General features: G+C 38.5%; 1 protein-coding gene across 2 annotated transcripts; it reads right to left on the bottom strand.

Moving 5' to 3' along the window:
- Positions 1–20: 20 nt before the first annotated feature.
- On the bottom strand, positions 21–26,693 carry LOC140279195 (androgen receptor-like). Of its 2 annotated transcripts, none has more exons than XM_072374276.1 (8): positions 25,453–26,693; positions 19,240–19,391; positions 18,947–19,063; positions 10,965–11,243; positions 8,991–9,135; positions 5,318–5,448; positions 5,072–5,223; positions 21–4,804 (listed from the first exon to the last, which is right to left on the bottom strand). In XM_072374276.1, exons 1-8 carry the CDS (start codon positions 26,607–26,609, stop codon positions 4,691–4,693), a joined length of 2,247 nt encoding a protein of 748 aa, XP_072230377.1. In that variant the 5' UTR covers positions 26,610–26,693; the 3' UTR covers positions 21–4,690. The 2 variants fall into 2 exon arrangements, with proteins under 2 accessions (XP_072230377.1, XP_072230376.1); XM_072374275.1 differs by having other exon boundaries at positions 21–4,849; positions 25,453–26,690.
- Between the last annotated feature and the right edge of the window lie 539 nt (positions 26,694–27,232).

Here is a 27,232-nt window from a genome sequence, read left to right as displayed (position 1 = left end):
CTTAACCACCTTTTCAGAGTCAGAATTATTTTAATTGCCTTCAAAATGTGATGCAAATTTACATAATTGAAAAAACACACAACACACACAGATCACAAAAGATATAAATCATACAAGAGATTACTTTGAAAGTCAAGTGTTTGAACATCAAAACAGACAATAAAGGGATCAATATATACAGTTAGTGTAGCATGTACATGGAGGCTTGATAATATGCAGTATGGTGGGCGCAGTTCTACTTTTGTCCGTTGACAAAAACACTTCAGGTTACTCTGATTCAATCATGTTTCAATAAAAGATTTACAGGAGCATCTGTGTCTCACTGATGCGCAGGTAAAGCCTTTGAGTTGCCTTGTGTGACGCATGACGAAGCTAAAATGACATTAAAAACAATAATACTGCAACAGTCTAACATCATAATGCATTCAGGAAATTCAACAGGATGTGAAATCTACAGGATCAAAGCAGAAGGTGTTCAACTTGAAATCAATTAGCTGTTATTTATACTCTGATCATGTCTTAATTTGGCCTTTTAATTGTTTCAACACTTATTTATTCAAGCGTTGGGCTGAAATTACACAAACATTAGTCTGTGTAGATGAAATAACTCTTATTTATTCATCTGTTACAAAAACAAAGTGAAACTGATTGTCAAAGTCTATTTATCAATGTACTGTACAAGAAAATTATTTCATGCCATCTGATAAACGTCCCTTACATTGAACATTAGGACACAACTGGCCAGTGCACAATAAACAGATTATTGGAAGGACACTATATGGCTGTCCGTGCATGTGTAAAGCTAGAAAGTTACATACACACTTATAAAAACACACGATCCATGCATCTACGAGCTTGCAAATGTAATGTTGAAAAGTGTTACATTTACAGTGTAAAATGACTGCAGTTTAAGTTACGGATGCTTATTTTTGGGATAAACAGAGAATTAAATGGTCCGCCTACAATTTTAGATTATCTACTGAAAGATACTTTGCTGGACATCAGATTGAATTGTCAACAAATTGTCCACCTTCAAATATCAATAAAGTTTTCCATGTAAATCAACTCCTACATCTTGTAGACAACGTTGTAGAAACAAAATGCCTCGTGTTTTACCACCAAGATCCTTTTTGAATAACATACAAGACCTAATAACTTTCTTCCATTTCATAAAGGGAAATTTTCCAACTCAAGTGTCTGGGATCAGCTATCTTGAAGGCATTCCACACATTCTTTCTCCTCCGTTTTCATCTCGAAGGTTCGGCAGGGCCAGTAAAGCACTTTCACACTCTCCATCTGAGAGCCTTCCAGCTTTGAATTGGCTTTGACTTCACATTTGTTTCCCCGTTGAAGCATTACTGCCTGAATCTGAGATCTCTGGCAGCCTAAATCATAGTCTCATTCGGCATTTGCCTCCATTTGGCTCAACAGTTTCTGCCGCATGTTCCTAAGAGTGTCTTGTGTTCCTGCTTCTGCAAATTCTGTTTCAGCGAACACCTCCAGTTTGGTTTTTATCATCTTTAGCTTCAAGCTTGTAATTTGCTACACGGCTTTGTTTTCCCTCTGAACACTTTGTTGTTGAGCTACATTTTTGTCAAATTTAGGTTGTGACACGATTAACCCAAGAATCAATACTGTCTACAGGCACTCTATTTACTCACACTGAATCTGACATCCAGGAAAGGGCACAAAGTGTCTTTTGCAACACTAGTTGCATCATGAGTTTGAATTTCAACAAAACAGCAACAACGCTAAATAATGCGTGAGCGTGCATGTTTGTGTGTCTCGTTTGGCTCTGTGCTGGACTGGCGACCCGTCCAGGGTGTACTCTGCTACTCGCCCAATGACAGCTGGGATAGGCTGCAGCCCGCCTGTGACCCTAAATTGGATTAAGCGGGTATAGAAACACTAACCAAGTAATAATTCATGTTGCATTTGAACTGGTTTATTAAACCTGGTAAACATGTAAAAAGATTTAAACTGAAGGTTTAAAAATAATAATTTGAAAATACCATTTTTAAAGATTGTCCTCTAACATAATGAGAATAGGTTTCAAAAAGAGAGACACTGAACATTCACATGCAGGCATGCTTAAACTTACTTGTCAAGAAAACAATGACAAGTTTGTTTGGTGTTTAAGCTGTTTTTTGACGTGTTGCTGATATATCACTGGACAAACATTCCCGTTTCTCTCTTGAAACTGGTTGAAAATGTATTCAGAGCTGTCAGTAAGCAAAAGCTGGGGACTTCTAATATGGGCAGTACATCAAGATACAGTCTATAAACTGTCAGGGAGCGGTGGTGTGGAAGGGAGGACCCAGATGCAGAACTTAAGGCAAAAACTTGATTTATTTTCAAAAGGCAAGAACAAAAAGCGTGGCTGAGCTGGGTATCGAGAAATCTTAAACTGTGAACAGAACAAAACAAGACTATGACTGTGGAACAAATGGCAAAAACCTGAGCAAATGTGAACTTGAATCATGAGAGTTGAGGTGAGGATTCTGCATTGCACTGAGGGGAAACCTGGAAACTAAATACTGTGGGGAGGTGGTTGGTAATGGGGTGCAGCTGTGAAACAAAAACAGGTGACTTGAGTGAACCTAACATGACAGGGGAAAAGAAATGAACCTAAAACCTGGAAACAAGACAAAAGAGAACTCAAAACGTGACATGACATAAACAATTAGGCAAACAAACAACTGGTTCCACATGTTTTTTTTACTAAAGACATTGATAATTGAAACTAAAATACTCAAAATAAAGACAACCCAACCTCAGCAGTTGTGTCCAAACTGTAATTTTATAGAGAATTTAATGTATATTATGGAAACCTTTAGTAGTGAGTACTTGATGCAGTTTGAGATTTATGTAGGTTGTTTTATTGTCAAATAATGAACAACAAATATTCTACAGATGCCTTGGACAGCTGTCAGAAACACAAAATGTGCCTAATAAAGATACAACACGAATTCACTGAATAACTGGATATTAATTACTGGAACCTCACATCTTCTTATCGTTACTCAGTGCTAAAACTTCTGAATCAACAAAGTCCAGTTTGTTTGCCAAAGTGTTTTTTTAAGCTTCAGTCTACAGAGTTTATACAAAAAAAAAAGCCAAATTCTTCAGTGGCATCCCTGGACGACCAAATCAAAGCTAAACACCCGTTTTCACTGCCTGGTCTGGCTCAACTCAGGTCGACTCCACCCTTCAGTTTTCACAGAGAGCATCATCACGTGCAGATGTGGCAGCAGACACAGATTTCCACCGGTATTTTTAGCCTGTTTGATTTCTCTAGATGTTCACTAAACGGCTTTCAACCCCAACTGTTAATGTGTTTGTTATATTGTGACAGTGTCTGCTGGTATGTTGCCATTTGTTTGCGTAAGGAGTGTTATCCTCGCTACTGTTCGACTTCGCTGCACTTTGTGCTTTGGGTCGGAACTAAATTTGACCGAGAATTTTCTAAATAATAAATAAATGGCTTGCACAGTGCTGAGTGCCGTGTCCAAGGACATCAACATGTGGCCTGAGCCACCTACAGCTTTACATTACTGCAAAGTTTCTGTGGGTTCCTAGTAACTATAACTTAAAATGTGTGATCTAAAAAAAGATGCCAACTGATAGGAAACTACATTTAAGGTTGATAAACTAAGAGATAACATCACGGTGTCCATTTTTTATATACAGCATACGTAACAAGAGCTCTTGATTGATTGATTTTTAGACATTTTTAGAAAAAAGAATAGTAATAGTTTGGCAACCCATATGTTTTTCTTTCCTCATTTCTCCTTCTTTGTTTTCCCATATTTTTCCAGTCAAAATCCAAGGGCACGACACACGAACCAGGAGTAAAGTCTTATTCTTGCTGACCTCAGCTGAACTCTGTAGCACACTTGTCATACTCAATCTGAAAATATGTCAAACACATCCCAATGCAGCTGGTTGCATTGACCACTCTGCACACAGTGCGAAGCTCTGAGTTCCATCTCTGCAGCTCCTCGATAATTAGCAGATGACCCGTGTTTAAGGGACACCATCTGCCTTTGAAATGTGAAGCAGTGCTGAGCTGAGGCGAGCCGCTCCATGCAGTTGGAAAAACAGCACGACTGCTACAGTAATGACTCTGGGATGGTGGCAAAGTCCCACCAATATTTTGCTAAATTTTTTTTAGAAGAATTACTTGGCAGTTTAGCATTTAAATGCTCTTAAGATGTACGCGCTACTCTCACCTACACATACTTGGAAGGAGCACCAGGGTGGAGCAGTTCTAAAAAAATCTTATGTGAAGCATGTTTGTTGATTCAGATTCATTCATCTTTCTCTTTTTTTAGCATTTGGAGTTAAATCATAAATCAAGATCACAGGTAAAACTCCCATGTTTCTAACCCTGCTTCTTAATCTTGATTTAAAGTCTTACTGCATATATAAAAAAGCTCCGTCTGTGAACACAACGCTCCTTTCAGCAGCTGCTGAGCTGTCAGCAGGTGAGCCTTTGCAGCGCTTCAGTTAACAGCAAAAACAGCTCTGAATAGAAAATCTCAATTATGGACAAAAGGTGAATAAAGTAGTGATTACAGGATGAGGTTAAGAGCAATAAGCTTGAAGATGTGGGGAAACAGTTCACAGCCTTTGTTAAAGTCTATGGAGGAAGCAGAAATGAGTCACTTTCTGATGGAAAAAAATCCCTTTACTTGTGAAACAAGATCGGTTTAGCCAAACCTGCCAGGATCTTTGGAACGTGGACTGAGATTATCTCTCCTATCATCTCTGGAAAGCTGACCTTCGTGTGGAGAGACTGAGCCTGGACAAAGAGGTCAAATGTAAACTGGTGGAGTTTCTTTACCGTCTGAAACAGAAGAGCAGACAGTGTTTTAACTCCTTTCTAAGAAATCAGATTCAGCTTGTTCTCATGTGAGAGTAGCTTTTTGTTTATGAGCTCCTGAAACAAATCTCTTGGCATTTAACTGCTTACACTGAATATTTTGGTGTAACTAAATACAGTTCTTCACAACTTTTTCCATAGTTTGACAAAAAGGGCCCACATGTATAGACAAGTATGGTATCTCACCATCTGGAGAGAGTCCAGGAGTCGGGTGAGCTGGTAGAACCTCTGAGGACAATTAGTCGTCATTTGATAATTAACGAGGCGGTTGAGTTCATTGATGTAAGTGAGGCGCAATTCATCAAAGTACTTCTGACTCTTCAGGCCCTCAACTGGAACTGTTAAAAATAGGAAATGTTCACTTGACTGTAATACTTTCTGCAGCATGTTTGCACTGGTGTTTTGATGCTTTGCATACAAGGAAATACTTACCAATGCTGAAGAGCAGCAAGGCCTTCATGCAGAGGAACTCTTCCTGGGTGATCTGCAGCAGCACAAACTCCTGTGAAAGATGTCTCATCCGCATGCAGTGCTCATACATGGTGGAAATGTGCATCCGATTTCTGCAGATGTAAAAAGGTCAGAATGAAAGATGTGGAATAATGAGAATGTTCAATTTCCAAGAGGTGAAGACATTTACTCTCTCATGAATAACTACTGAGAGGGAAAGAATGTCAGAGGTTACATCAGTGTGTAACAGGGACACTAACTCTGAATCACATTATAACAGCAGATTTTTCTGAAATGTAATCTCTGACAACACCCCAATCTCGTGGTTTGTCAACAGCTTCAAGTTAATGATAAGAAGTGACTGAATAATCAGTGTTCACCACACCTGAATGATAAACATGAGACATTATTATCAAAGTTTGCCGTCTACCCTCATATGAAATCATTCTGCCTTTATTATGAATCTGGAAATAGATTTGTAACTTATTCACATTCCTAAACTGTGCAGATAAAATTGAAACGAAACACATTTTAGCAATTGGAACAGAAATGTCACCAAAAGAGCTCAAATTGAAAGAAAGAGAGTGAAAGAAAGCTGAATAGAGCTGAATTTCCTCATCTCCCTGGAATAAATGCAATATTTCAGATACACGGTTGTATGAATGCAAATGCAGCTCAGTGAATGATCCAAATAGTGCAGTGTTCCTAAATAAGATGGGATGAAAGTCAAACACAATACAGTGAGCGTGAAGACATAAAACCCATCCTGAGTTTTGTAGGCCGTCCTCCGTGTGTCAGACAACAAGACAAAAACAAAAAGAATCACTTGATTGTTCCAACTTTGACCACAACCAAGTTAAGAAACACAGATCTGTTGCAGCCTTTCTCTTGACAGTTGAGCACAGGTTAGTGACACCATTAAAACAAATGTTTTTCCCTGTAACAGCGTCATCTCTTGTGCATCAGCACATATGATGGGATTGCATATATTTGGAAAAACTATCAAAAAGTCACAGGATCACACAGAAAAGTTAACAATAATCTTACGGATTTGCATGAGCCTCAATAAGAGTCTTTTTTCATTGAGGCCAAAAAATAACTGTGTCATACATCTCTGCCGCTTGATTTTTAATTGTTATTTGTCAGGACCACACTTATACCTTCATAAATATGTTTGTTTCATACAGTACCAGCCAAAAGTCTGGACACACCTGCATAGGTTCTTCTTTATCTCGACTATTTTCTACACTGCAGATTAATACTGAAGACATTCAAACCATATAATAACACACATGGAATTATGCGATTAACAAAAAAAGTGTTGAAAGTCTGTTTTATATTGATAATATTCATAGAAGCCTTTTTCTGCCTTATTGACAGCTGTGTGTATTATATTAACTATTTTATATATATATATATATATATATTATGGCATGCCGTTCAGGAAATTAATCTTTGAATATATGGAATGAAACTTTGAATATATTGAATGAAACTCTGAATATATTGAATGAACTTTGAATACTTGAATACTTTAATATTCCTCCTACAAAATTCCGAGCGGACTGACTCATTGTCATTCGCTTTTCGCCACAGTATCCACACCTTAGACAAGATGGCCGCAGGCACTTCCGTGAAGTCTGACGTCAGTCAAGGTTCATTCCATATATTCAAGGTTCATTCAATATATTCAAGGTTCATTCAATATATTCAGAGTTTCATTCAATATATTCAAGGTTCATTCAATATATTCAGAGTTTCATTCAATATATTCAAGGTTCATTCAATATATTCAAAGTTTCATTCCATATATTCAAGGTTCATTCCATATATTCAGAGTTTCATTCAATATATTCAAAGTTTCATTCAATATATTCAAGGTTCATTCAATATATTCAGAGTTTCATTCAATATATTCAAGGTTCATTCAATATATTCAAAGTTTCATTCCATATATTCAAGGTTCATTCAATATATTCAAGGTTCATTCAATATATTCAAAGTTTCATTCCATATATTCAAGGTTCATTCCATATATTCAGAGTTTCATTCCATATATTCAAGGTTCATTCAATATATTCAAAGTTTCATTCCATATATTCAAGGTTCATTCAATATATTCAGAGTTTCATTCAATATATTCAAGGTTCATTCAATATATTCAGAGTTTCATTCCATATATTCACGGTTCATTCAATATATTCAGAGTTTCATTCAATATATTCAAAGTTTCATTCCATATATTCAAAGATTCATTTCCTGAACGGCATGCCAATATATATATATATATATATATATATATATATATATATATATATATTTATATATACATATATATATGTGGGCTTTGGCTTTGCTGATGCCTGTGCATCCGAGTCCAATCTAAGACGAAGTGCTTCAAAGATATATCATTAGTCAATTCTTTCTTTCTCTTTATGAAGATTTCGTGGCTTGTTACATGAAAGACTTGAGAATGATGTCTGCACTGATGTGGGAATGCAAAGGACTTAAATGATTGTTTCAGTTGGAAAGCTGGTCGGATACCGTGCTGCTGGGAGGATTTCTGCTAGTAAACGGCACTGATGTGAAACCTGACCAACGGGAAAGTTGTTTGCATGTGGAATAAAGTCCTAAATCCAGATGTCCAGAGAGCAGATGTTGATGATGCAGAGTGTGGACAAAATGTAGAGAAAGTAGGAGGAAGTTTAAACCATTTCTTCCCTTGATTGAAATTGAAGCTAAAGTAGACAAGCTGGGAGCCTTGACGAAGAAGCAACAGGATTATCAGGAAGGTACTATTATTTGTTTCAATGAGACATGGCTGCAGGAGCGACTCTGACACCTTTCTATCCAGCTTTCAGACTATATGGGCAGACAAAGACAGCAGACAGAAAGGTACAGTACAGGAGGAGGGATCGGCGAGCTGGATGACAACAGATGGTGTAATCCTGTACTTGTCACTGACATTAAGTATTCTTGCACCCCAGATGTTGAACTGTTGTCCATGTGGACTGCTGAGAGACTTCACCCGTGTTCCCTACTGACGCTGTGTGTGACATCATCAGCCAAGTTGTTGCCCGGCTACACAAACAACATCCCAATCGATTCATGGCGATGTCTTAACATATCTCAATATAATGTAGTTTCCCTTTGGACATTATTAAAGTATCATTCAATCTAAGTGAATCAAATGTATACCTCAAATGAGGTTGTATACATTTGATGGAACTAAATAAGAAGTCAGATGTTGTAACCATGAGTTGTCCCCACACACAAAGGCCTTACCATTGTTGTCTGGGATATTCAGATTTGTATCAGCCTGTCTACACAGAGCCATGAGAGCCTAAAAGCTGAAAAATGTCCCTGACTTTAATTTCCCTGTAACAAAAGAGCACCTACGGAGAAAATTGGCTGAATATGGTCCTTAAAAGCCTGCACACATCCCTGTTTTACATTTCTTAAAAATCTGGATGTCTTTGTGTTTGCGCATGAAGAGGAAAGCAAATTAGAGAAAGAGATGAAGAAAATTGAGAACACCAGCTTGCTCACAAGGGGTGATCTCTAAATTTAATGAGCCGCACAGCACATCAGTCCTCCCCTAATGAAATCCTTTCAGGGAATATGATTCAATTTAAGTATTCAGAATTGTACATACTCATTGAAGACAAGGTCCGGAGCAAAGTAAAGCATTCTGCCATTGGCGTTCTTATATGACCTCCATCCCAAGGCAAACACCATCACACCCATCCATGACTGTTGGATGACAGTCATCTGATCGTCCACATGGAGATTTCTAAAACCTAAGAGAAACAGAATCATAATGTGTGACAGTTGTGCACATGTTTAATGATAATTTCATGCATAATTAACCATGTTTTTTTCTTTTATAAGAAGGTTAGTTAGTGCCAGATTCTCCTCTAATCAGTTAATCACAGTGCATTCAAACAAGCTTTAAACCCCACTGAGCAAGTTGTAAGGATTGGTTCTTTCAATATTTTACAAGGTACCGTACACATGTCAACTGTGCCACAGCTTACATGCTGTTTTTTTAGGAAATGAGATGATATATAAGGGTAATGCTCTGCAGAACTCCGCAGCCATAGCACTGATGGCAGATCATATCCACCGTATATGCTCAAGGATACTTGAACATGCAGATTAGGAGAGTTGGGATTGAACCAATGACCTTCTAATTCATCTCTTGTGATACAACCATCCCATGTCATAATTTTACTCATAATATGGAGAGGGTCTTTAGACAACCCAAGGAGTTCCTCAGGGATTGGTTTTAAGACCACTACTTTTCAGTGTTTTTTTATGGAGTTAACAGGAATTTTCCTGTTATTCTCATGGCATTTCCCTTTAACTATCCTGATGTTACACTACTTTATAGGACACAGTCACCAGATTGTGTCTAACATTTTAGTGTCTCAATGATACAACACAGCATAAATTAGCTAAAAACCTTACTTACTGCATTGAAAAAAATGGCATTTTAAAATGAACACAGCTGTAAGGGAAAGACAAAGAAAGAGGGAAAAGGAAAGAAGGAACCTCCCCAATGGGTAGAGCCAGTGAAAAATGATCAAATAAAATAAAAATAAAATAAAAGAATCATAGAGTGAAATACATGAACGCAGCATGCAGTAGACAAGAGACAGGCAGTGAATATAAAAGAAAAATCCCTTATAACAATCAGAAACCAAGATCTTTACACCAAATAATCTAGAAAAAGACTGACCGACATGATGCAGTAAGTGACAATAAGGATCTGGCACTGAGCAGAGGAAACAGTTAAGTATCTATTCAGAGGGAGCTAATGACAAACAAAACTGTAGTAATTGGCGAACAGAATCCAGTTTGTAGGAAGAACAGAAGCTGAGACTAACTGAGACAAACCGAGAAACAACTTGTGTGAAAAAGCAGGTCAAGATTTGACAAAGTCAAAATAATTATCACCTCATTGTGCAGTTTCCTTTAGCTCTACGGGGTATGTTCGCACTATTGGTGGGATTGTTGCAATGCAGTTATATCCCATCATATGTTGTTGTATTGAAAAAAAAGAAAAAGAAAGTGTATGTTGTACAACATACACTTATGTTGTATATCTATGGAAGACTGAATCTGCCATAATCAGAGGCAAATGTAATATATCTATAAATCACTTAAAAAAGGATATATCCTATGTGCTGAATGTGAAATAAATAGATAGTTCTGCACTCAGTTTCAGCTAACTTCCTCTTAAATGTTCAGTTTTATGCATTTGTCATTTACTTCTCTTTCATTTCTTTTAAATGAAATGCCCTGCAGTTAAAGGTCTGACTCAACTCCTGATGGACTACATCCGGATACATTGTGCAGTTAATGATGCAGGGCAGCGTGGACATTCTTCAGTAGAAAAACAGCGACCAAGTGAACTGCAGTCTGACCCAAAAGGGACACAGTGTAAGACTGATAATACATATTTTCTCAAACTGTTTTGACGTTCGAGAGGTTAGAGTTGTAAAATAGATATTTATGGGATTTGTATCTCTAGGTTCCAAAGCCTTATGTTCTTAAATCACCTGTATATGTGATTGTATTAATAATGATCTTTGATAAAACAGAGCACCCATTAATACTATCTTACCTGGCAATCCTTTTGCCCATTTGACCACTTTCACCAGTTGTCTCTCTCCCAGCTCGTTGAGGCTGGTGAGCAGGGAGGCCGCTGAGTCTGGTTGGCCACAGTCATGCCCTGCATTCACCACCTCAGGCTCGATGGACTCTAGGATGTTGAGGAAGACCAGCTGGGAGTTGAAATTTGGGCCTGATTTAGGAGAAAGGTTGTGGATGACTTCTATTGATTCCCGAACATGATGATCCTCCTCAGGGTTCTTCTGCTGTCCGATCTTCTTTAGTTTACGCGCTACAAGAAAAAATACATGTTGTTATTGAATTTAAAGGGTACAGGTTGAGCATTTATACTTCTAAATACGTTATTTGTAATTATTTGATACCTCAGTTCAGGTTTGGTGAATCGTTTAAGTGTTTTTTCTCTTTAAATCAGCAGGATCAAACACGGGATGATGGGTTTTTAAAAAAGGATAATTTCATCCCACAGATGAAACAGGTGAAAAGTGGTGTGCAGAAAGATTCAGTGATGATACCAATATAATAAACTGTCACGAGGATTGATTCTGACAGATTCTAATTCAATCAATCGGAACCTACAACAACTACGCTGCCAATGCAAAGCATCTGAGAAATGTCTCACACAGCTATTCAAGGAGTTTAAATCTTGTTAAGGGAAATATCAATTTTCCTCAACAATAGACCAGTAATAGCTTTAAAGTTACTGAATCATATTCCATTTGATGGAAAAATCTGGACAGATGAGCCTCATCAGATGGACCATCATTCCAGTCGTCACGAACAATGAGAATTTAAATTACTTTTTAATCCTTTTTTTGCACAATCCTAAAAACACATGTTTCAACAATACAACTCATGGCATATTTGCTTTACATTTGCTCCACATAGTGACCTGCATGCAATTGCAGACTAAACTGGAGCAGTATAATGCAGAGAAATACAATCAGGCAAAGCCAGACAGCTCGACAGTTGTGTTTCAGACTCCTACACATTCACTCCACGCAATCACAGACTGTTTTCTTTCTGCAAGTGATGGATGCAAACAGTTAAGCTGCAGTTCCGCCTGTTGTTTTACAGTGAGCTGAAAATAACAGAAAATACACACGGAGACTGTATGTATGAGGGAACTTAAGATCAAAACCCTGTTGTTTAGTAGATGCAACTAGCAGATCAGCAGCTATACTGACTGGTCTAACGGCTCTGTTGTAGTTTTAAAATGAAAAGCAGAAAATCCAGATTATTAAAAAAGGGGGCAACATATTATTTCTGTGATAATCAGTGTTGACTGACAGTAAAAAAATTACTGCTAATTGTCATGCATTTGCCTCTGGCAGGCTCTGTGAAAAATGTCTCATTAAAAGTGTAGCCCTGTTCCTCCGTTCAGTTTGATAAATATTGAATTGCTAGTTATAGACACGACTTAAGTCTCCCTCAAAAGTAGCAGTGTTGAGAGAAATTTGCAGATTATATAAGATTTCCATTTTCATCCCTGATCCGAAAACAAACATTTAAAGTAAAAACTGGTTAATTAAAATTTCTCTCTGGGATTCTCAGTTGTGACACAGGCAGGCATCTGATCTTTGCAGAGCACAGTGTAAATAGGTTGGGTTGAACTAACCTTCAGGTCTCCATACCTGAGCTGAAGCCAGTATAAACAGACGGAGACACCAAACAGATGGATTAAGGCACGAGTCTTTGTCACACTCACAGTTATAGTCCAAGAGAACAGTTACTCAGTCAAGATTTTATCAAGTGTCATAGTATCAAGAGTTGGTCTGGGTTGACCAGGAAACTGAGCTTTGATGTCAGCTTCACTGTTTCCAGCTAAAACCTCCAGTGAATAAACTGCAGGGTGATATATTACAAGTATTTTTTCACACAAAATCAAACTGCTCATATGAAATTTATTTCTCATTTTCTACTCAGGTGGCTCATATCCCTTTTACCAGTCTCATCCTCATTATAATCACCATCTTTAACATTTCTGTCATTCTGGGATGCTTGATTGCATAAAAAAATACAACGGTCAGTTTAGTACCTTGTCTTTCTCTTCAAATGCCCTTTTGTAAGGTGTGACTGCGCGGATCCCACTTTTACTTTGGTGTCCAGCTTATAGAAGTCATTACCTCATTATTTCACCAATGAAATTGGGTTTCTGTAATGGTAAGCTGGAGCAGCTCGTCTGACAGTCTGACACGAAGATAAAGAGGTAAGAGAGGTGTGATAAAACCTTCCGAATCACCTGTCACTTACAGCCTCACAGATCCCATTACATGGTATCAGGCGCAATCTAGAGAAACTCCCAAATTCATATAAATAAAAAAAAAACTCGGCAAATGTGAAGAAATTGTGAACTACGCTGAATAAGATACCAAAAACTTAATAATGGTGTAATACCATGTTTCTTGCATCAGATAATGAAAAAGACCACCCTGATTATCCCAGTTGGCACTAAATGAGATTTCTCACTCAGTCATGACCATCTCTGGCTAAATTAACGTCTTAATTCACATATAACACAAGCAGCTGTAAGTATAAGATGCAGGACTGAAATCTGTAAATCAAGCTAAAATCCCTGAGGGAAAGAGACATTTCAAATACACTCAATCCCTTTGTTCGGTCATGAGTTTAAAGAGACTTATTTTTGGCTTATAGGCAGATATTTTTTGCGTTCCTTATAACTTGTCATTCATATGAAAGTGTTCAGGCTGTCTGCTGCAAAGCCTCTGGGACATTGTAAAGGGGGCAGGTGAATATAGGTTTGGGTACATATTTAGCATATTTAGGTCGTACACCTTCAGCTTCTCCACAGACAGAATGTCCCCCGAATTTGGAAATATGACAGGGTGGTGCATCTAATGAATATGTGGCAGTTTAGCTCAGCAAGATGTGAGAAGTGCTTGTAAGATTAAGGTATTGGGCTTGACTCCCAAGTAGGCATGTTCTGCTTGTATTGCTAATCTGGGCTAAATCCAAACACTTAATCAGCATCTTCAAATAGCCTTAGATGTCTACTAAACTTAACATTTCAACAAGATGTAGTCTAATTATACCCTAAGCATCTATATACCTTTAAGACATCTTTTCAGACAAAAGACATCAGTAGGAGAGTGAGCACCTGATCTTTGAAACGCTACGAGGAAGCATTATTTTCTACACTTGTTTGTCAAAGTGAGAGAACTGATTTGTTGACTGTAACCCTAGAAAAGGCATATGCTCTACAACCCTGTTGTCAAAACAGTTTGGACCTAAAACATTTCTTTTCTCATGTGTCTATGCATGAAATCTGCACAGAATCTTTTAACTTATCGAGCCTGTTGCTTGTTTTTATTCATTTTAATTATTTTATTTTTCTCTTTATGTTCTTTTACATATTTTTAATGCTTCTTCCGCTCCCCGCTGCAATGCTTTTATTTTATGTAAAGCACTTTGAATTGTTTTGTACATGAAATGTGCTATACAAATAAATTTGTAATAAACTCTGTAATAAATTTTGACTATAAATTAGTTGATTTTTATCCTTGTTAAATAGGGACCAATCTTCTTTTTCAGGTTTTTGGCCTGTGGAAGCAGGTTTTTTAACATTTAAGTTCCTTGTGTAGTTCTCCAGGGCATCGGAGAAATTGGTTTCATTTTTATGTTGAGTTCTCCTTAGTTTTGCATATAAAATTAACATTTTCTGGGTAAAAAACTGAGTTGTTAGGCAGTAAACAAACACTTGAAGATTTGGAAAGCTTTTACCATTGTTTTTACTGAGAAAACAAGCTGAAATAGAGGATGTGGACCCTTAGATATAATTACATTGTGGTCAGACATAAACAAACAACCCAAAGTGATTTAAAGATTAAAACCAGAGAAAAGTGTAGCCCCTTACTGTAGGTGTCTCAACCCCCAACAAACTGAACCGAATTAAAAGTTAATGCCTTTGGAGTTCACAGTAAAAAAAGTGAATCAGAGGCACAGCAAACATGAATGTTAAAATCAACTAAAACAAGCACTGACTGACAGATGCCGAGAGCTCAAAAGTCGTAGACATCCTGAGTAAAACCCGACTGATGTGAAGGATCTTATCCCTGAATCTCAGGAATCTTCTGCATAATAAAGAAAAACTTCAGTAATATGGTGACAAATGGCTTTTTCCCCTCAAAGTAATTAGGCTGCATCCTTTTAATATATTTTCTGATGACTAGATTATGTCAAGATCTGTAATTTCACTGAACTATCCGTGTTTCAGAGCTGATTGCAGACGGTTAACATGTAAAAAAAAGAAGCTTTTAATTATCACTTTAGATTCAACATCACAGCCAGAACATTGAAACACATATACAGTGGTTTGCCTGTCAAAATGATAAGTAGGGGGTTAAAAATGCAGCTCAACTTAGGTGCTTATTATCTCCTCTTGGTTACTACTTGTTACTACTGAACAGCATTTTGTTCAGTATTTACGCGTACCTTGTGAGAGACTATGGTGTATTTGAAGTTTGACTTCATTCATTTAAAGTTGTCAACATGTGAACTTATTTTTCTAGTGATCAAAATATGATCCTGAGATGAACTTGTTATTGACATCCTGCTCTTTTCTGAGGAAGTGACAGGGAAAAAAAGACGTTTCCCATTGTTCTTTTTGGGTAAAATCTCCAAACATACTGAGGGGAACAATGCTCACATGTGGCATGAGGACATATTGGGACCCCCCCCGCCCCCCCAGCAAGGAGTTACAGGACATGCAGTCAACATAAATAGTCGCCCATCCCTCAAGTTGGCTGTGAAGGCCACAGAAGAGTGTTTAACAGTGTTAATGTGTCACATTAGCTTGCTGCTGTATAGTCAGAGACCACTGCCCTCCTTTTGTTCCAATGAGAAGCAGGAATATGGTGACTTATGTTAATCATTAGGTTAAAATGGTTCAACTCTATCGTGCTAGTTGTGTAATCGTTGGCTGGCTCGGATCTTGACACGTCACAAAATTCATAAAGTGAAGTTCCTTACAGACAAAACCGATATAAACCTAATGTATTTCCAGTGAACGGAGGCTGTGCAGACCTCAAGTTACTGCTTACTTATTACGTGTGGTTTACCAGACGTAACCTGGCTGCTGAGCTTCTGTTTGTGGCTGAAATCTGGAATTCATACTGTTTAAAGGAAAAGAACAGAGCAGGAATAACTCTGCTTCAGTCTTGAACAAATGCCAAACATGAAGAAAGAGTTTCGGAGATTTTGCTGCTCATCCTCGTTATCAGACCTTTGAAATTGCAAGTAGAGAAACAACAGATCCCGCTGATATGATCAGATTACATCATAACACTGTAGATTTTTAATCATTAATCAAATAAGAACTCTCATTTTCTAATAACTGTATTTAAAAATAAAATAAAAAAACAGAGTAATATGACCAAATGTATCATTTTTCTGCCACCACTTCCACAAATCATTCCCATAAATTTCCCTAAGAAATCCTGGGAGTGAATCACACGTCCGTGATGAGAACATAAGTGAGAGGATCTTTTTAGCCACAACTAGAAATGATGTGCCTTTTTACCACAATCGCACCATTAGGTGACATTTTCCCTCTGTGAGTTTGTCAGTGACTGGTGGCGAAATTACTGGCAAGTCTGCTGCTTTAATTCACATGTCTCATGTCAGCTTTGTGCTTCCAGCACAATTTTCACCGTTAACAGAATGAGAAAATGGAAGAGAGTGAAAATTTAACACAAGGCTAAAATTAGTCCACTACATGTCAATCTTTACAGCCTAATCTGACGAACAGGTCCGGGTGACAGTAAGGAGAAGTGAATGGAAGTGGTCCAAATTGCATGGCAGCTCAGTCAGGGGCTTGATTATCAGTAACATCCCCTATTGTGATGATGCTGCAATTGAAGAGAACCAGCTAAGATGTGCAGTGTAGAGAGAATAAAGTACTCGGTCTTGAGAAGCCATTAATAGCTTCACTTCGAGGACTTCACTTTCTCTGTAGTGTGCTTTGTTCATTTAGAAGAGTCCACAACAGCTGTTTCAGTAGTCATTACAGCACATGTATGTATCTATTAATGTACATTAATTATCTGCACAAACTTGCATAAAACTCTAGTTTCACAACTAAAACTGTGTGTTAAATGCAATTATTATATAAACAAAAACATCCTCACCTCAGTCTGCACTGATGAATTCACTTTAATAATGAATAAATAAGACTTTCTACCCATCAAAATGACAACAGAATATGTTATTTTTAAAGATCATCTGTAGATTATAACCTATTCATTATCAATCATGACAGATGTTTTAATCTGGAGTCTAAATTCATCTAAACATCCATAAAAATAAGTTAAAATAAACTGATATTGTATAGTCAGTAGTATTGAATAAAATGTACAACAATTACAGAACAATAACAAACACAAAATGTACAAATGAACAACATTTGTGGGTTTACACAAATCGTTTGTGCAGCCATAAAACAGCCACAATACATTTCCTGAGGACATCTAGAACTAAATAATAACAATCCAAATGGCCATATTATTCACAATAAGAGATGGAAAATGGAAGCAACCAGCTGGGACGTTGCCATTTTTACCGCAGAGTAGCATCACCTCATCTTTAAGCAACAATCTGGGAACCGAGGAGACCAACTGCTGGACCCACGGGAGAACAATGTGGTCTCCTTCTTGTTTGCTGTAGGAATCTGGCTGCTCAACAGTCCTGGGTCTCCTTTGTTGTGCGTTTCATGTACAACAAATGTTTTCAATTGTTGAAAGGGAGGTCGCTCCAGCACCTGGACTCGTTTACTATGAAGCCATGCTGATGTAATAGATGCAGTATGTGGTTTAGCATAATTTTGCTGAAATATGTAAGGCCTTCCCTGGATCTAATAGCTGCATGTACCTTTCAGTGTTGATGGTACCAGTTTCCAGTTCTACAGGCACAGATGCAGACTTTTGAACTGAGTGCTGGTACCAAGATGGATGGTCCGTCTCTTCTTTGATCCAGAGGACGAAGCATCCATGATTTCCCAAAAGAATTTCAGATTTCCTTTTGTTTGACCACAGCTTTGCCGCAGTTCATCTTAAAATAGCTTTGGCCCGAAGAAGATGACAACATTTCCAGGTCATGTTCACATATGGCTTCTTCTTTGCATGATAGAGCTGTAACCTGCATTTGTGGATGGCACGGTGAGCTGTGTTCACAAACAATGATTTCTGGAAGTGTTCCTGAGCCCATGCAGTGATTTCCATGTTTTTAATGCACTGCTGCCTGACGGCCTGAAGATCACAGACATCCAATAATTATTTTCAGCCATGTTCCTTGTTCAGATGTCTCCAGATTCTCTGAAATGTTGATATTATGTGCTGTAAATGATGTGATATTCAAAGTCTTTGGAATAAAATAAAATTGCTCCACAATTGGTAGTTTTTTTGTTGAACCCCTGCCCAACTTTGCTTTTGAGAGACTCTGTCTCTCAAAGGTGCTTTCATACTACTGCTCTAATGTCAGTTAACCTAATAAGTTGCAACTTGTTCCTCCAGATGTTTCTCTTTCAAACCACTTACTTTTCCAGCATTTTGTTTCCCTCGTTCCAAATTTTTTGAGACATCAATTCCAAGATGAGCTTGTAAAGTAAAATGTCACACTTTCAACATTTAATTAATTTTCTCTTCTTTTATTAATAAAATACTAACCCAGAAACTGTGATAAAACTGGCTTTTTTAATGTTAAATTTAGGCTTTCTTTGTATTTCATTTCCATGTCACCATATCAGGCTTAACTTGTTCTAAAAGAAACTATGACGTATACATGAGCAAATTCTCACCACATATTCCTTTTCTAAATACCATGGTATGCATAGAAAAGGTGCGTGAAGAGTTCCCTAACCTACATGATCACTCAAATATCCCACCACCAGTGTCTGAAGTAAATGTGACTGATGTTGTCATGGAATACTGACAAAAAACATATTAGTATCTTAATATATCCTACCTCCAAGAGTCATTCCAGCCTCAAAACATTTCTTCAGCCGACAAGAGGGGCAGTTCTTTCTTCTTAGCTTATCAATAGTGCAGTCATTTTTGCTTGCACACAGGTATTTCTGTTTGCCTGCAACAGAAACAGAGAAACTAAACGTTACTTATTCAAAACGCATGTTATACCTGCTGAATACTGGCACTGATAAAGGCAGAAAGCGTAGCTTAAACCAATGTTAATACATAGCCAGAGCAAACAGCATGCGGCTTTAAGAGTTGGCATCACAAGTTGGACCCTTTACACGTTACCTTCTGCGGCTCTTTTGAAGAAAACTTTGCAGCTGCCACAGGTGAGTGCGCCGTAATGGCACCCAGATGCCTCGTCTGAACAGATCAGGCATGTCCTCTGAGGAGGAAAGAAGAACTCCATGGGGAACACGTGCTCTCTGTCAGCCTCAAACCTGCAGGGATACAAATTAAATTAAACTTTTTGGGACTACAAACGGGACGCACAAGATAAAAACTATGTGTTTATCTTTTAGTGAACTGACACTTTGGTATCACATTCTTTCGATAATTTAGTTTCGGTTTTCTAGAGGTAACTGAAGATGTACATTGTTTTTCTTTTTTTCCCCTCCCTGGTTAAAAACTCTTTATTCAGTCTGACTTTATCAAGTTAAACTATGAGCCCACGGTGGAAAAATTAAGCCTAACCTTGAACTCCAGAGAAAAACTGTCACGATTTACATTTTGATTCATGTCTTGTCTCGTCATTTCCTGTTTTATTTTGAAATCACTAACTTCCCTCTCGTTTCAGGTACCTTTCCCTTCCTCCTGTGTCAAGTGTCTGATTGTCTTCCCTGATTCCCAAAGTGTTTCCACGTGTTCCCCTTGGTTCCTCATGTGCGTCTCCCTTGTCTTGTGCCAGTGTGTTGTGTTTCTTGTCATGAGCGTCACTACTAGCGTTTTGTCCCACAGCCACAGAATCCTCGAGCCTGCAGTGAGCGATCCTCCTGCAGATCTTTTTTTCTAATTTATTCCATAGCTTTAGTTTAATCTCACGGTAAGTTTCACAGCCTGGTTTTGTTCCTCTGTTTTTTGGAGAGATTTTTATTTGTTAAAGTTCCATAGAAACCTCAGTGGAGGTAACCTTAGTGGAGGGATTTTGTGTTCTGTTTTAGAAATCTTTTGCGCCGCCGTTAAAGGTGTGTTTTAAGTTTATGGTTAAGATTTATTGTGCCTCTGTTTTCCAAGAGAGCTTCTTTGTTTATGTCCACCTCAACAGGAGAGTGAGAGAGTTTATTTAGTTATATTCAATAGCCCTTTGTTTTCCTCCTAGAGTGGAGAGGTTTGGATTTTGATCATTTTTCATAGCTGCACTCCTCTCAGGTGTTTCACAGCCCTTTTGTTTGCTCTGTGTGGAGATCCTCAACCTGCCTGTTGTTAATAAACTCTCTGGATCTGAAACTGACCCTGCATCTGTGTCCCGAGGCCTTGACAAAAACCTTTTATACGGTCCAAACTCTAACTACTAATTAGTTGCTGCTCATCTTGTGTTTTCTCTGTTTGAAACAGTATTCAAGGGAGGCAGTGTGTTATGACTTGAGGTATGAGGTATGAGAGCGCCTGTGCTGTAGCCGCTGGGGAAAATGTGGGCCAAGTTGAGTCGGCTGCAGCCTTGAACGCAGAGAAATCGGAGAAGTCTCAGACAGAACGCTGCCACAGTGACATTGTAGTGTCCACGGTATCCTTTTGTTTTTATTCCTTTGTGTGAATCACTCATGGGCTGACTGTACTTTAGACGCTCGGGTTCGTTGAGAAAAGAAAGCTGGAATGTAAAAAGATGGGATGTCCACAGGATGCGGTTCAAAATAAAGAATGGAGTTAATTTGCGATGGATTTACAACTGATCAAAGAAAATACTGTAAACAAACTATATCAAGGTTTAAACTAAGACCATCTGTATGGTCCGAGGTCAGCCACACCACTAGACTGCAGCAGCTTGCTCTTAAGCCGTCTCACTGCAGGGATCGCGTTCATTAATAAACACACACACACACACACCTGTAAACATTACCAAACTATATTCCAACAGAAATTGAAATGCAAACTAAGAAATTGGCTCCTACAGACATGATACATAGATGTCAAGGTTCAGCATAAAAGAGGCGAGAAATGAAGCTTCCACTGTGTCCAGACAGATTCTGAGAACATTAGACACCTTTAGTGTTAAAATATGTTTTTAAATCACCAATAAAAATATGGAGGATTTAGTTTTTCTGAAACTTGACTGTCATGAGAGTTGAAACAATCCAACAAAATGGTTTTTACCTCAGATTTCCCATTATTTCACGCTGGGTCTCTATTGTTCAGTTTCAAATGTAGTTCCTAATAGTAAGATATGAAAACTGTAACTAGACTTGAGCTGCTCTCAGTTCCGATGTGACTGTAATTAAAACAAGACGACAGTTTAAACACTGACAGATGAAGTGATGAGAAGCAGGAATTCATAATAATGATTTAGACAAATGTACATGGCAGTATTATTCTGGTAGTGATTTAATTAGCTCTTGATATGATATGAGAGAGGTTCACAGTTTTTCTAACCCAGCATCTAAAACATTGTTTTGATCCATACTTGTGCATATCCTCAGAGTTTCTTTTACTGCTACAGCTTCCAATGAAGCTTAAAGACTCTGTAACGGTGCAGTTACCTAAAATGACACAAACCTCAAAACATCTTGTTTTGAAAACAGGAAGCTCGTTCGATAAGTAGCACGAGCTTACAGTGTCATGTTTTGATTATGTCTTGTCTTGTTTTCAGGTTTCTTGGTTTATTTCTATCATGTTTTGTCACGTTAAGTTTCACTCAAGTTACCTGTTTCTGTTCCACAGCTGCACCTCATCACTAATCACCTCCCCACAGTATTCAGTTTCCAGGTTCCCTCATGTCATAGCAGAATCCCCAGCTTACCTTTCATGTCCAAGGCTTGTTTGTCAGGTCCGGTTTTTCCTCTTAGTTTTTCATAGTCTTGTCTTTGTTTCATAGCCAAAGTCTTGTTTTGTTTTTCCACAGATCTAAGTTTTTGATATCCGGCTCAGCCGCGTTTTCTGTTCTTGCTTTGTTTTTTGGAATAAACCTTGTCTTTTTGAAGTACTGCATCTGGGTCCTTCCTTCACACCCCTCTCACATACAAGACTATTTTAAAATTTTCTAACCAAAGAAAATCAGCAATTTTATGAACTGTGAATTTTTTAAAAAAGTCCCGATAATGTGCATCACCTAAACTGTGTGTGTGAGAAGTTGATAAAATATCTACATTCTTGTCTTAAAGAAGAGGTGCAAAATACAAAGTTATCTGATCAAGCGGTTTAATCTAAATCGTTATCATTGTTTTTTTTAACAGATGTTTATAGCACACAGCAACAGGTTATCAAGTGTGGTGTGACTGTGTGAAGTAACTAAGACTAACTAATCCTGCAGAAATCATTCTGGTGCAGGACTGAGAGGGAAATCTGCACAGATGTGGGATGTCTGACAACATGTAACTTCTTCTCTCGTACACTTAACTCAGGACTGATTCGTACTTTCCTGGTCGGATGATCTTTTCTTTTAAATGCCAGCTTGAAACCTGAATATTCTGCTATTTAAGAATGATCTCTTCTCATTGGTGTCGTAGCTGCTGCCTCTAAATAACTGACTGAAATGTGCAGTACACAGCACAGATCAAATTCAGTCACACCCTTTGAGTGTATAGTTCAGTGAATAAAAAGAAAAGAAATGAGCATTTCACAAACAAAGAGTCACATATGTGGAAATGTAATTTCTAAGATGGCAAAACACACACACAACCACATTTTATATGTTGCCCAATAAACAGGAGAAACATGCAAAAAATATAATTAAAAAAACTTTTCCCTTCTGATTAAAAATATAAACAACAATATGGTAAATCAATAATATTTCATGGATAAAGAAATTATCAATGTTAATATTTGTAACATTTGTTTACTTATAGATCACATCGCTCACACTCTTTTCCCTTTTAAATCTCACCCCCATCGTCTGCACTTTGGGGTTTTTTAGAAATTTTAGACCGCTGGCTTCATGCTAAGCTGCTGGCTGTCTGAAACACTTCAGAAAGAGGGGAGCACTGGGAACTTTATCAGCATTGTTTTCTGTGTGTGCATTTTTTAAGTATAACATTTGTTTTCAGACTGTAAAAACGGAACAATAGTATCCTCCCCCACACATTACACCCTGCTCACTGACCCTAAACACATACAAAACACTACAAAACAGTAATAGTCTGCGACTAACTGCAAATATAGAGGCACGTAAAACCTTGACCAGTCCATCTCCATGCACAGTGCTGTCTGGTTATAGCAACAGTATTTGTATCGTTCCCGTACGTGTTCTAAGCATGCTTATTGTGCTGAGGTGAACTTGGAGTTTGTTGATCGGATGCATTCAAGTAAACAGCATGAAATACCTGCCACTTAGCAAACATTTGCTTACTCGTGCCTTATTTTGTGTACGCATAGTTGAAAACTGACCAGAGCATCTGTTTTCACTCAATTTTGAGGTCACGGCATGTTCTTTCTAACTGATGAAGCAGTGGCCAAGCATTTCAGGGTGAATGACGATCACAGTATCTGTAAGTGTGCTAGTTTTTCATTGAGTTGCTTCTTTACGAAGGTTCTCAAGTTACATTCCTCTCACTGGGATTTTTGCTCACTGTTTCAGCTTCACTCCACACACAGATGAGACCAGGTTTGGCCCAAATTTGTGAAACACACTTATTTTCTTCTCAAATGTACTCTGCAGTGACATACACAGATGCTCCACTTGCTTCCAGGAGGTGAAATGGCAACATTTAAACCCATCTACCGTACTTGGGCTGTATCATCTAGAAATACACAAAGATTTATATATAAAGGAAATATACATAATAAAGAGCATTAAGATTTTTGGTTCAAGCCTCAAAAGTTCATGAAAGTGCACTCGGGCGTCCCGTTAACCTGGTAGTCTAATTTCCAAACTTTAAAACCACTGAGCCATAAGACTTGTCACAGAATCAGATGATTCATGTTGCCCTCTACGGTCAAAACATTCAACGACGGCAAATTAGCAAATATCAGAAACAGTATGTACCTATGGACAGTTATGCTGGACCTCAGTGTTCTGACCCCTGACAGTCTGAGACACCAGTGTCCGACAGTACGTGCACTTTTAATCATTCACCTCAGGGACCTCAGTTGGAAACTCGCCACCAGCTGCATGACACCTTAGTCTGCAGCACAAACAATATCACAGCTGCCAGTCAATATGTCCACTTCTTCTACAACCCAAAACCAAACTCTGACATGAGAGTCCATGCAACTGTCACTCAGAGTTCTTTTCATTCTGATTATTAAGAAACACTTTAATATAGGTTACCAGCTGCACTTTAACCATTGAAGTATGATGTAAAGCAAGGCTTGTAAAAAACAACCGGCTGCTTTTTCAAGAGGGCAGAACAAAATGGAGCCTACATAGAAAAAATACTTACAGAACTTCATATTTTTGATTTACAACAATCCTCCTACGTATATAAAGTATTTTCTGATACAATAGTTACATTTATCAACATATTTTCATGAACAGATTAATTCATTTGTACAATGTATGCAACCCTTTTTGATATGTGAAAATTAGAGCGCCTTCTAATGCTTTTGTTTTGAGAGTATTGTGCTGCCAGGGAACAGCAGGTGGATTCACTGTTTGAGTGGGTCATTACAGCACAGGAAAGGGTTTATGGTCTTTAACTTCACCAGCAGAAACAGCACACACAACCGTCCTTTATTTGTGTACTCGCTGTAAGGGTGCAGTGAAGTGCACTAAGCGTGCTTGCCTGGTCCATAAGGACATTTTTAAAAATCATACATGTGACGCATGTGAAGTTTATTTCAACATTCTTTTTTTTTTTACATTAATTTAGATTGAGAGCAAATGACTAAAAGCCTATAATTTCAATCATTGGAATATATGCACTCTCTTTTAATGTACTGCTGCCTCATTTCACTGGATAAAGCCTTTTCCCCTTGTTTTTCCTTTTTGTGCATTTTGCAAGAGATCCCTCAACTTATTTAGCTTGTTTGTTGCTGTTTGTAGCATGAATGTCTCTTTTTTTAAAAAACTTAAAGAACAGCATTCTGCAGGAAATAATACTCCAAAAAAAGGTGCTGGTTAGCTTTAAATACAGGTGTGTGAAGTTTCATATTTTAAGCCTTACATTTAGACACAATTCATGGCCAATAAAATGTCAGTTCATTGAAAAAGCAATCATGTCCGTGATCAGGTTTTGTTCTTTAAATCAGGGTCAGAGGTCTGGAGAAAAATTAACCCTGTTGTTTGGCTTAGTATTATTGTTATATGACTTTTAAACTGTAATATAAGATGATTTCCTATAATAAAATAATAATAATAATTAAAAATAATAATACTAATAAGCATACATGTTATAACATTATTCGACTTGCCTGGTGTCGTTGTAGGAAACATCCAGCCATTCCCCGACTTCACTTTTCAGGTAGTTGGAGTTGGAATGGGGTGTCCACAGCATCCCGCCTGGATACCACTGCTCAGGGCGCATGACGCTCCCCTCATATGGATTACATATGAACGCCGCGTTCGCCCCTGACTCGTGCGCATTCATGCACTGCCTGGACCCCAAAAACTGCGAGTTGCACTTCTTGTTGAAGGTGTAATTACTGCCCCACGACGCTCCCGCAGTATCACCCCCTTCACATTTAACTTTGACGCTGTATGGTTCTGGCTGATAACCACCGGACTTGTCTTCCGCGGCATCCGCGAAGTCTCCCACTCCTTCGGGAGGGATGTAAGCTTGGCACGGCCTCTCTGTATCCGTATGGCCGAAGTGTGCCAAGTTGTCTGATGGCGCGGTTGGGGCATAAGGGTAGGAGGTAGCACGAGCTGCGTCCAGATGATCTATCTCATTTGAAGTTATGTCATCAGCCTCGCACAGTGTGAAGTTTTGCGCATTCACAGATGTCCGAGTGGACGTGATGTGATGAAAAGGCGCAGCAGTCTCAGAACTTTTGAACATTTTCCCCGGTTGCTTGTGGCCGTGCAGTGGCCGGTCATCCCGGACGGGGTACCTGTAATCGGTTATCTGGACTCCGGGACAGTTCAGAGACAAGGCATCGACCCCGAAAAAATACTTTCCGCTCATGTGTTCATTCGCGGCACACGGTGGGAGAGCAGCGTCCACGTCGCTCATGTCGCTGGACTCCATGGTCAGTCCCAGCGACACGGACACAGCTTTGCACAGCTCTCTGGTTGTGTCAGAGATGGTGGGGCAGGCAGAAAAGGAGCGACTGTCGCCCACACGGCAGTCAGCGTCTAACAACTCCTTCTGAGAAGTAGCAGCTGTTTGACAGCAGTGTGTCTCCATGTCACAGGCTTGCGGATTAATGCGTCCGGACCCGTAACTGATTTCATTATCGGATTCTTTGAACCTGAGGCCACCACTTCCTGCGAGGTTTTGGGTGAAATAGACGTGACTTGCTTCAGTTTTTAGCGCCATACTGTGAGCGCTCACTGCGTCGCTTGCTTTTATTTTCTTACCCTCTGGCCAATTTTTGCTACAAGATAAATGTCGGTTAGTTTGGCTCATTTCCCAGAAAGCGTTCACTCGGCCAAGAGACTGGACTTTGCACGACTAAAGTCCCCACTGGTCCCAGTAAATGTTGGTCTACTGCCTACTCACGTTGAGCAAGGCGCTTTGGTTAAGGTCTTACGAGAGCAACAGGAGTCGCAAACTCCTCCTAAACTGAGATGTTCACAGTAAGAGGCTGCTCAAGTTGAGTTTGATGAACGTGATTTCACAAAAAGTCCTCTGTGACAGTCAAATGTTGCACTTTCATGGAATAAAATAACAGCAGGCAGCTGAATGATTCATTTGTGGAATATAGACGACCACACACACACCAAACCTTCATTATCATCCTCTCTGCTTTTGGTTGTTTTCCATCAGACTTTCAAGTGTGGGTCACATTTTTATAGCCTGTATCCTATTTATAATTCTGAGAACACAAATAATAATAAAAGATGTAACATTTCCCCAGTTGGTTTGTTACAAAAGTTTTCATGTACTGACGTCAGATTTGACCTGCTAATACCATTAACATCTGTATTATCTGATTGCTTACATTCATTACATTCACTAATTAGTAGATCTTTAATCAAACTCTAGGGAATATTGTCACAAATGTAAAGTGTTCATATAGTGAGGGAAAA

The sequence above is a fragment of the Leuresthes tenuis genome, unplaced genomic scaffold (assembly GCF_036924035.1).
Source record: "Leuresthes tenuis unplaced genomic scaffold, fLeuTen1.0.hap1 SCAF_21, whole genome shotgun sequence".
NCBI lineage: Eukaryota > Metazoa > Chordata > Actinopteri > Atheriniformes > Atherinopsidae > Leuresthes > Leuresthes tenuis.
Note: the sequence above shows the minus strand (reverse complement) of the source record. Positions and strands in the feature narration are given on the sequence as shown.

Bases quoted from the DNA above. Each gene is read 5' to 3' on its own strand.
- LOC140279195 (XM_072374275.1), bottom strand. From the start codon at position 26,609: ATGAGCCAAACTAACCGACATTTATCTTGTAGCAAAAATTGGCCAGAG. The intron at 9,136-10,964 runs GTAAGATAGTAT...TGTTTCTCTTAG, and splicing joins ATGGGCAAAAGGATTGCCAG to GTTTTAGAAATCTCCATGTG. The intron at 4,850-5,071 runs GTGAGATACCAT...CTTCTGTTTCAG, and splicing joins TCCTGGACTCTCTCCAGATG to ACGGTAAAGAAACTCCACCA.